This window comes from Numida meleagris, chromosome 20 (genome assembly GCF_002078875.1).
Source record: "Numida meleagris isolate 19003 breed g44 Domestic line chromosome 20, NumMel1.0, whole genome shotgun sequence".
NCBI classification, from domain to species: domain Eukaryota; kingdom Metazoa; phylum Chordata; class Aves; order Galliformes; family Numididae; genus Numida; species Numida meleagris.
The window spans coordinates 3,649,138-3,660,524 of NC_034428.1; the positions used below are offsets into that span (position 1 = coordinate 3,649,138).

An 11,387-nucleotide genomic window follows, 5' to 3' on the forward strand; every position below is an offset into this window, starting at 1 on the left:
CTTCAGAGAACAGGCACTAATAGTCAGCACTGTCTGGTTCCAGCAATTTTTTCTTGTCTGCGTTTATTATTATGATTACTAAGAGAGCAGACAGAGATCAAAAGGAGAGCTCCAGGAATTCTGCTGAAGCTGTGGAACAACATCAGCCCAAGAAAACAGACAGGAGAGGCTACGGAAAAGGGCAAGGCACAAGTTCAGCACTTCCATATCTCTGCTGCAGAGGTGCAAAGCAGGAGTTCTGTGCCCTTCTGCTTTTGCAGGACTTGCACTTCAGTTTTCTTTAATCCAGCATACGATTAACGCAGGTTGCAAACATGCTTGAAAGAAGGGACCGTAACCTCAGGCCTTTTCTGATGTCTAATAGGATGCCTTGAAATCTCAGTTACACCCCAACTACTTGTTGTTCAGTAGTTGCTGGAGGAGACAGGGAAGCTCCCAAGCACTGCCCATAAAAGCATTCTTCAGCTCTGCACAGAACAGTCTGCGCACTGATGGCCCGAGCGTGTTTAAGACAGCAGGTCTTCCTCTGCTGCTGAATTTATTTATCAGCTTGCAAAAAGAGTTTTTGTAGAACATCATGAAAGATACGAGGCAAAATCATACGTTACCTACCAGGTCCTCAGCTCCTACGTGACAATCCAATGTGAGAAAGCCTTCCTTATTAATTATCTTTACATTACACTTGCTAAAGATAATGCAGCTCACAAAAACAGCCTATGTGGTTAACAATTACTTTTTTGTGACAGTTGAATGTATTTTTTTTTATCTAGTTCTCTTTATGCTGAGGCTCCACATGCACCAGTTGTACCTGAATTGTTCTGGGCAATGTGTATTTGTCACTTCACAAAACCTCTCAGGCTACCATGCACTCCTCTTGCTTACTGAATTAATGCTATTTTCCCAGATCTAATTCTGGAAGGTTGTATGTGTCCAGCTGCTTGGAGCCTCTGGAGAACATCCACTTGGAGGCCCTGAAAACTGTTCCTTGCCATACAGAACCACGCCACCGTCAGCAGATGATGCAGCCACACATAAGAAAAGCTTTGCTAGAGGTTCTAACAGACATACAAAGAACATGTAATAGCTGATACCATCCACCCTTTGGCCTTTATGAGATGCAATACTTACAACCTCCAAAATAAACGCCTGTGCAATCACAACCAAGTCTGCATGACAGCAAGTACAGTGCTGTGCAGCTCAGCCCTGCTGCCTCACCCTGCAGAATTACACAAGCAGACTGTCAGTGCAGCAGAGACACAATGCTAACCTAGACACCAAAACACATTCAAGATGTCTGTCATATGCTGACCCTGAGAAATGTAAAGAAAGGGAGATGAAAGGACACTGAAATGATTAAACAGAGATGTAGGGAACTCATATAGTACCATATAGAAGCGTACAGAACCATAACATCCTCTCAATACACTTTCATCTGCCATCTTCTGCTGGTTAGTGGCAACAAACTGATACAGGATATAACCTCTTCATACACAACGATGCAGCAAGAGAGAATCTGCAATGAACTATTTTAAAGCCAAGAGTGTTTAATTACTGCCTTGTGGTTTTACTCAATATGGCAGCACTATCTTTATTGCCTCAATACACTCACCCGGGCAGGATTTCAATGTTCAGCATACCGCACAGCCAGCTAAATGTCAGCCACATGGCTCTGCTGGCCCAGAAGGATGCTCTGCAGCACCCCCCTAGGAACTTGGTGTTTTAAAACAAAGTTCTTCACATTCAAAAGGACCAACACATCGTTCCTCCCCTGGAGGGAAGGCGCCGATGACTGCTGAAGTGTACGTCTCTAACTGAAGCACATCTCCCAATCCAAACCTGGTCTCACACCTCCTGTGATTGAGCTCTCACCTGCTCATCTTAACCTTCTCAAGACCTAGTATAAAAATACCAGCACAGATCTCTGTCAGAAAAAAAAAAAGCATCTCCATTCTAATGCTTCTAAACATAGATTATACATTTTTTTGAAACACTGAGAAAACTTCTCCTAATTTAGCAAGCCATGATAAATCCCATTACAGTAGGATAGGGAGTTCTACAAAAGCTTAAAGTACCATAACCACACATGAACACAATTATGATGAGTATGCTAAGCATCTGCAAAGCCTAGTGAACCTTCAAACAGGCCCAGTTAAAAGCAAAGTCATGTCATTTTATTGTGCTGCAGACAATAAAATCATAAAGCTTAAACCCCTTGGTGTTTAGGAAGGCTAAAACGCCACTGGATTTTAAAACATAAAGCTTAAATCCCTTTGTGTTTATGAAGGCTAAACATCACCGGATTTTAAATCACACACCGAACTAATTGCTGAATATCCAGGAAAGGCCCCTTATCCGTACTTGTGATCTCCTGACTCCAGCATAACCACATAGTGTAAGAAATTCTCAAGCTAGCATTTGAAATATGAGGCCAGGCTTATGAGTAATTCATCAGTGCTTCCCTTGAAACAACTGCAGAATTGAAGCAAGAACTATTCTGATGTCAGTTGGCTTAAATGATATTAAATGCTAGACTGACAACAACCCTCTCGCTTCTTTTTTCTCTGAAAACATCACAAAATTCCTGGAACCTGTGGAGAAAGTTGTCCACAGCCACACTGTTCGCTTCAAACTGAAACAGTCAGTCTGTTCCAAGCTTGACACTTAGTGCCCTGAGCTGTTAATCTCCTGCCATTTAAGTGGGATAAACCACACTGCTTTCCTTGAAATACAATATTCACACTATCTGTGAGCGCCTCCATTGGAATCTGCTGTAAATCCCAACGAGCATTGTTGGAGGAAGCCTCCCTGGCAAATCACAGCAAGTTGCCTTCTACTTGGCAGTCAGTGACCAAATATTCTTTCAAACAGATAAGCCTCTCTCTTTATCCCTAGCAGCAAATTGAGCTGCACAACTCACGCTAGAGCCTTTATCGCTGCCAGGCAATGGCTGAACGTGCATCTGCAAGGTGAGCACAAGCAACCTGGCCAATTCTACCTGAAGATAACTGCTGCTAAGCTAGAGGTGGAAGGAGGAAGGATACGTGCCATGAACGTAGGGTTTAAAAATACCACTCACTCCAAGCCAGCATGCTCAGTTTCTCATGATACAGAACAGACCAACTTTCACCAATGCCAACTGGAACAACTCCTGACTGTTCTCAGAAAGATGTTTCTTAAAGGAAGGATGCTTCTCCGAGAGCAATGGCTGATGCTGCACTATGCAATCCATCTTTCCCTGCCATTTAGAAGAATTAACGAACGCAAATGAACGCGTTGGCATGACAGTGGGGTTTAGGGCTAGCATGGAAACTTAAGGCAAAAGCTCCGGTCTTAAAATAACCAAATGAATTCAGTTCTACTATTTGAATGCGAACACATTAAAGTTAAATGTACTTCTCAAAGTCCCTTCTGAGGACTTCAGTTATCTTCTTAGAAGTGGTCAAAAGTTCATTAGACTTAAGTGGGATCTGGCATCTACGTAACTGGAGATTTAGACACACCTCAACCAGAAAGGACTGTGGCTAACAGTATTTGTTTTTCTGCTGGATAATTATTCCAAGTATATGGTGCTGTTCAGCCATGCTACATATCTTCAGAATTAGATGATGTCAAAACAAATTTGTGTGAATTAACCGATAAAACATGCTGAACTAACTCAATAATATTAGAGAGTTTGACAGCTACACATCTACATCCATTCCCATCATCTACTGACAGCAGATAAACTTAAAATATTTGCTTTTAAAATCCAGCTTGAAGACTTCATGAAAATTCCAGAAGTGCATAAAAAGAGAAAGATATTCTCTGTCAATTCAGATGAATTGCACTCAATGAACTGAGTAAGCAGTCCTTGATTCCTGCCCTGAAGGGCTGACAAAAATTTTGATTACTGAGCATCTTCTGCACAACTGTCTGCCTCCTGGTGCAAGAGAACACAAGCCTGCCTTGCAAAGACAACGAAACCTCTATGGGCCTTACCTGGAATATGCATAAGTCAGTACTGCTCTGATGAAACTTCAAGTAATATCAGTAAGAGAACAAGGTTTGTGTAGTAGGTAACCAGAGGGAAATACAGCTCAGCCAAGGAGTAAAGGATGTACAAAGCAAAATATAACTTTCTCCACCCTGAAAGCAAAGTTTAAGCAGAAAGGGCGTAGCATGGTCTGACTGCAATGTGTTCCGTTCCTGCCCTAGTCTCGCCAGCCTGCAATTCACAGCTGTGCCTCCATTTTCTATCAGAAAAGGGCGAGGATTGACCTTGCATATAAACAACTTGAAACACATCAGTGATAACGAAAAGACTTCTTTATTTAAGTAGGTCTTATCATAGCTAGAATTTTACCAAAACCCATCGTGTAGTCACATATAAACAACGGGATAAAACTGAACACGAGTTCTGCTAAAACACTGAATTTCTTGACAGCATGGAATTTTTTGTGTCTATAGCACGGGTTTGAAATATGAACTATCATTTCTACTGGTGCGACATAAAAACTGTAGGCTGTAACTCGGGGATGCACTGCGGTTGGGTAAGGGCATGGATGGGCATTCCCTGACACTAACCTCTAAGATCCGCAGCTGAAGGAAAAGCAGGGGGCTGAAATTCATCCCATAATTCCAGATCCCTGTCTCAGATCCTCTACCACAGCTAAGGAGCCCTCGGAATTTATGCTCTGGGGGCCAAATTGTCACACACTGGGTGCAGGAGGTAACTAACGTTTATAAATTATCAGTGCTTACGGCTCAAATCCACGCCGTTAACAATAATTCTCCAAGCACCACATTCAGACTAAGGGCTGTAAGAATAGAAAACATAAGCCCCTAACCATACCCATTACTTTAATATATGTTCTCTTAAATGTTGCCAGTTACAGTGCAGGAGCAGAAATCACTTACTTTCTGTTGTCATATTTTTAAACTCCACGCCTTGAAAGGGAACCTTACTTACCAGTGGAGCAAACATCACCTCAGTGCAGCCAGCGCTCCTGGCTCTGCTTGTCGACTCTAAAAAATGGGGAAACCAACGGGGAGTAGGAGCAGCAAATTGTTTTCAATCCAAATACAAAGCGGGCGAGATGGGGCCTAATACTACAAACAAAGGACAGAAAGACAGTTCTTCCAAGGCACTGAGGCTTCTAATAATCCATTCTTAAGGCTCCTAAGGAGGTTTAGTTCCTATTGAAGCCAATGGGAGTAAAGCAGCACGAGTCAAAGAAACCAGGAGAGCAAAACAAGATTTTAGACCAGGTTCCCACTTACTGAACTCTCTCATGTTTCAAGATACCGCTTCTGTCTTTGACAATAACGATAATGCAACAAGATGAATGCTCCTTAATATCATAAACAAAATTTCATAGAGACTTCCCTGAATACAACTTAATAGAATGAGAGATAAGGTCCAGAAAAATTATCTAAGTGCTTTTGTTCAGAAGAAGTCAATGACTACTTCAGTTTTTTTCCTGCTCCGTAAAAGAGTTTCATAGCTACAAGCCTCCAAGCTATTAGATATTTACATTTCCACTGTACAAAATGCTGTTTTACCCCAAATACCAGAATTCTAACAATCTTTTTGGGATGAGATGTTCATATTATGCTGTCCTGAGGCCTGGCCTGGGTGTAACTTCATGCCTTCTAACTTTCATGAGAAGCAGAAGTCCAGGAGCCTAGCTTCTGTCCTTCTCTAAATGGATAGATAGATGGATCTTTGCAATGATCTAAAAATGATGATTCAAGTCCACAAAAACATGGAGATCTCAAACCAAAGCCATAACTAAGAGTCTAGCCACGTTTCTATTGATACATTTTCCTGATAACTTGGCAGAGATAGCACAGCTTGCAGCCCAATGATCTGGGAGAAGACAACTGGCACACTAGCATTCCAAACACGCAGCACATTATGCTAGCTCAGAACACCACATCTCCTCCATTTCAATTTCTATAGCAGCGTCATGTTTTATATACAATATGAATTAAAAAACAGATGAAATTTTTCTGCTCGTTACTTGATCTGAACAGATAATTCCCTGTCATGCCTAAGAACCGTGCATCACATGAAGGTTTAGCGTTGGTTACTTCTGCCCCTTTTCAGTGTTTTTTTGCCTAGACAAAAGCTTAGGAGGGAAAAAAACAACATCCTCCCAAATTGTCTTTTCATTATGCTTTTGTATAGTCTTACCTTTCCCTCCCTCTAAAACGGAGAAGGAAACCTTACCACCAGCCCCATATTACACAGGCTGCTACTGTGCCAAAGAAACATCTGCAGTAAAGCAGTGGTAGCAACAATGTGGTTTGTGGTTTGGATTTAAGACTTTCATAGCACCAAGTAACTTCCTGGAAAAAAAAATAATCACAAAACAGCAAAGCTTCCTTGAGATGCTGTCGTTTTGATTAATACTCTGCCTAAATGACCGTAAGTCAGCCAGGGTCCAAGGCAGCACAGAGCAATAACACTCGAACTGATCACTAACTATGGAAGAACCAGGCAGACACCAGAGGCACTGCCTTCTCTGGAGAGCCACCCCATGCCAATTCTTACTCAGTTCTGTTGATAAATTACTACACGTTGCTTAAAAATACCTCTGTGTCCTGCTAACTACTGCTTCCCACCGCAATGTTAGTCAAACTACGCTGAAATACTTGGGTCTACCAAATCAGTTACAAGATAAATACAGTTAAATGTTTTGGACAAAAATATGCTTCTTTAAAACCGATACAACACTTTGCACCACTTTAAGTAACCACAGAGGAGTCAGCAGGCTCACATCTAACTTTTGTGCAAGACTGCAATCCACCAAAAGCTATTTCTGTTTTTTTCCTTTATCACAAAAGGAACCGGTTTTCACCACTCTGTTCTACCGACAGGAATATACAGGACTTGAGAACAAAACTCACCACTCTGCCCAGTGCTTCTACTCCATTTCTGCTCACTACCAGACCAAGCACAACTCACTTTCTACGGTGTAAAATAAATCTGAATTATCTCAGTTCCAATGACTTTTAAAACCACAAATTGTAAACACAGGGAGCTCTGCTTGAAGGAAATGGAACCGACACTGCAGCACAAAACTGGAAGCTTATAAATGCTTCCAAATGAACGTTTCTCCTAATAACAGTGAAACGAAAGCAAGTAGCCCTAGCAGCTTTCCCTCAGCCAGGTATTCTGCAGTTCCCTTGCCGTTAGATAGAGCTTTGCGTAGCACTGGTCACAGGCCTACCAAAAGGCCACAGAATGAAGGCAACAGCACGCGTCAGGCCAAACCCGGGCTCAGCGGGTAACTCAGGTATGCGTGATGAAGTTTAACAATGTGTGATGAAGTTTAACAACACGGGACGTGCAGAGCAGCCCTGGGCATCGGGTGGAAGGCAGAGCCTCTGGCAAGCTGCAGAAGGGCCGATGCGCAGGGCTGCTCCCTCAGCTGCTACCTCAACTCGCCCTTCAGCTGCAGGTACGGCGAGCTCTCTTTGGAGCAGTTTTTGAGCTTAGTTTTCAAATGGTGGAAAAGCCCATCAACGCAATAAGGTCGTGTTTCCGCATTAGGGTGGTAAGAAAAACCTGCCTCCAAGAAGAGCAGTGGATAAATAGGCTGTAGTTAAAGAGATGTTGTGCAGGTAAATTATGGGCACGTTTACGCAGCTGGCAGCCTCCTTTATTACAGGAACAGCTTCTCGATCCTCCGGAGGGAAACTGCAGCAAGATGCATCCCTAGCGAGTTGTCTTTAAGATCAACAACTTCCCCTCGATCCACTCGCGAGCCATTTTAAAGCCACGCTCCTCATCTGCATTCAATTCAAATGCCGGATCTCAGCTCCGCCACACGATCGGGCGAACCCCGCAGGAGCGGCAGTCCCGGCGCGGGGATAACCTTCAGGTGCGTTAGCGGCGGGGCTGCCCGCAGCCCTGCAATGCGTATCTGCGCCTCTGCTCCGCCACACCGATCGATGGCCGCAAGGCCACGGCGAACAACCGCCGCGCGGCTCCGGGCCGGGCGCTATCGCCCACCGCCGCACAGCGTTCTTTACGTAAGCCTCAAGGTTGGGCTCCCCGGGGGCTCGCGGAGCTCCGTTATTTTCCTTTTCCCATTCGCTCGGCGGCCGAGGAGCCAGAATCCCGGCACGGCTTTACACCGACGCCTTCTAAAACCCCCGAGAGCGAGCGACGTTTGCAGCAGAGCACCGACCCAGCGCGGGGTGGGCGCGTCGCTTCACCTTCCCCGCAACAAGTGCCGACCTCAGAGCGGGGCCGAGCGGGGCGGGGGGCTGCTGAGGCGGCGTTACGTAACGGCCCGGCCCGCCCGCACCGAGCGACCTCCGCGCCGTGGGCTCGCAGGTGAGCGCTGCCGCCGCCCCTCCCTCACGGCGCCGCAGGTGCAGCTCCCCCGGGGCTCCCCCCTCACGAAGGACACCGAGGACACCGCTTCCCCCCGCCCTCCTCAGCCCCGCAGCCCGCCGAGGCGGGGGGGGGGCACGCATCCTTCGCCCTCCCTTTCCCCGCGGTGCCGCGCAGCCTCCCCCTCCCGCCCGCGACTCTGTTTACCTCGAGCGGCCCCGGCTCCTCCGCAGAGCAGCGCGGCCAGCAGCAGCAGGCAGCGGGCGAGGGGCGGCATGCCCGGGCGGCGCGGCATGGCAGCGCGGAGCGGCGAGGGGCAGCGCGCAGCCCCGGCTGCGGGGAGGCTGTGGCGCCCCCGCTGGTCCGGGCTCCGCTCTGCGTGCGCCGGGCGGAGGGCTCCGCTCGGCCCCGAGGAGGAGGAGGAGGAGGAGGAGGAGGAAGGGGAGGGAGGAGAAGCGCTGCGCTGCCCCGCTCCGCTCGGCTTTTCTCTCCTCCCCTCCCTCCCGCCCTCCCCCGCCTCGCTGCTGCGCGGCGCCCCGCGAGCGGCACCTAAAATGGCGGCCGCGCCCCCCCCCTTCGCCGCCGCGCGCCGTTACCAAGCGGAGGGAGCGAACCAACGGCGCGGGCGGGGGGCGCGGGAGAGCCCATGTGCGGGAGGGGGAGGGGCGAGAGGAGCCCCGCCGGGCGCTACGGCAGCGCGGGCACAGCTGCTGGGCGCGGGGTTTTTGCACAGGTGAGGGCAGCGGGGAGGGCTGCTGGTTGTCCGCAGCCGAGCTGACGACAAAACCACCGCTGCAGCAAGAGTTAAAGCCCCGATGGAGCCATTTGAATGCTGTTAGTGCTCTTCTTGCAGAAAAAAAAAAAAAAAAGAAGAAAAGGAAAAGCTGAGATTTCACTAACAGCCGCCAGCCAGGGCAGCAGAGGGGCACGGAGCAACCTGCGTCCACCTGCCCGCACCCAGCACCGCTGCAGGGACGCAGCACCACCCCGTGCAAACGGCGGCGGCTGCACCTGAACGCTGCACGCTGTGGGAAACCCTCCATGGCACAGCTCTCCCCAGGCCAAGGGCTGCAAGTTCTGTCTGGGAAAATCTGCAAGTACTACAAAAAAAAAAATTAAAAAAAAATCACTGAATAAGAATAAATGACATCGAACCTGTGCTGGAATAGAAAAGCTCTTGGCGTTCCGGCCAAGAGTTGCAATTAGAAGGTGCTTAAAGAGAAGAAGAAATGCCATAATCAGAGTTTTGACAGAGAAAATGCAACCAAGACGTTTTATACTTAGATACGACTGCTCATGTTTCCTACCTATTAGCCATTCCTCTCCCACGGGGAAATAAAAATAAAATCCAGAACATTCAAGATCCTAGAGATGAGGTATTTATTCTAAAGCGTTGTGACTTAAATATCAAGGTGCCATTTGCAACAAGAGGTCAAACTGGTGAGACGATGCACTTGGATATTCCAGAGGCTGTTCTGCCCCCACCAAGGGTTTTCCTTCCTTAAAACCAGCCCCCCTTACTTCAATTTGCCAGTGATGACGATGTGCAGAGAAGAGGAATTTCAAGAGGAATACGTCATGGTTCACTACAGCGAACAGTGCTCCAGTTCCTGTCCTGTGCTATGAAACCATTCCCTCACCAAGCAACCATGCCCATTCCACTGCGTGCTGTCAGCCTCCTGCTCAGCAGCACCTAAGACATTTTCTTTTTTTAAAGGTAAAGCCTCAGTCTAAACCCCCTTGATTTCTCAGCCTAACATATGCTGGATGGCAGATCGTGTCAGAAGAAGCCTGTGGCCCATCTGTTGCCAGATAGCTGAGTCCTTACGTTCTGCCAACGCAGCTTCAGCTGACAGTATGCTACATCATCTAGTTTTCTTTTGTAGGAAGAGTAGAAGGGCTGTCCAGCTCAGCACGACTCCCTCGCTGACTTAATGCATGGAGAACCACCCCATGAGTAAGGATCTGCGAGGCGAGAGGTTAAGGTGATTGCCCACTGGTATACATATGATATAAATAATCTTTTCCATAACTATTCGATTTGGATTAGGAATATAACAGAGTTTGATACCAGTAGGTATTTGAAGAGGGCTTGCAAGACAGTGGCCAGCTGGCATGCAGGTATACACAAACCCATAATCTAACACAATTTCTGCAAAATAATACATTTTTACCTTTAAACTGTAGGTCAATCCAGGTTCGTTCATCTTGGCAGAGAAAACAGTGCTCAAAGAGCAGAATTTGCCCCATAGCCCACTCTGTATAATGCATTTACATGGGGGAGAACACTGCACCTTTAGAGTCATAGAATCATTAAGGTTGGAAAAGATTACCAAGAGCATCCAGCGCAACACCAGCCCATCCCCATCCCCGTCCCCGTCCCCGTCGCTGTCCCTGTCCCCATCCCCATCCCCATCCCTCAGCCCCACACAGTTACCCTTCTCCTGAAAACCTCCAGGGACCTTTGACCACAGTGAGAAGGGGACTTCAGTGTCACCATCCTGACTCATCTACATGATTCGGAAGAAAAGAGATACTATTAAGAGAAGAAATGCTGCGTCCAGGTAAGCTTCATTTATTGCATGGTGACACTGTCAGCTCAGAGAAATTCATCAGCTGAATCAGTCATGACGAAACTGGGAAAATTCCAAGGCTGGAGAAGACATTGATTGCATCTTCCTCTGAGCAAAACTCCTCCGAAGCAGCTGTGACTAAGGCACTGATTCAGTAAAGCCAACAGGCCGTATTTTAGGCTCAGCTAGACGATTTTGCTTGGGTAGATGAGTAACTGCTTTGAACTGGTACGTCAGTGGTTGGGAACTGGTAGTAGGGGAGCACTCCATCTGCAGCAGAGATGAGAAATTAAAAGCGATCCATGTCAACACTGATGTTCCACTAGCACTTAATCCAGAAGGATGGAGAATAAAACATCCTCTCAGTGCTTTTCATATTACAAAATTGGATTTAAATTGCCCAGCGTGAAGCCTGCTATGCACCAGTCCTATTTGCTGTTAAACAGTCGCTATACTGCTTGCCAGAGGTAACTGCCTTTCACAAGCTG

At 47.0% G+C, this 11,387-nt stretch overlaps 1 protein-coding gene across 4 annotated transcripts in view; it reads right to left on the reverse strand.

Annotated features, from left to right (window-relative positions):
• Positions 1-8,772, reverse strand: part of CLSTN1 (calsyntenin 1) — a 35,996-nt gene extending 27,224 nt beyond the window's left edge. For 3 of the 4 annotated variants that reach the window (XM_021417822.1, XM_021417823.1, XM_021417824.1), the window contains exon 1: positions 8,534-8,621. In XM_021417822.1, the coding sequence (XP_021273497.1) occupies positions 8,534-8,621 (88 nt within the window). Of the gene's footprint in view, positions 1-8,533 lie in introns of all 4 variants that reach the window. The other variant, XM_021417825.1, reaches the window with a different exon arrangement.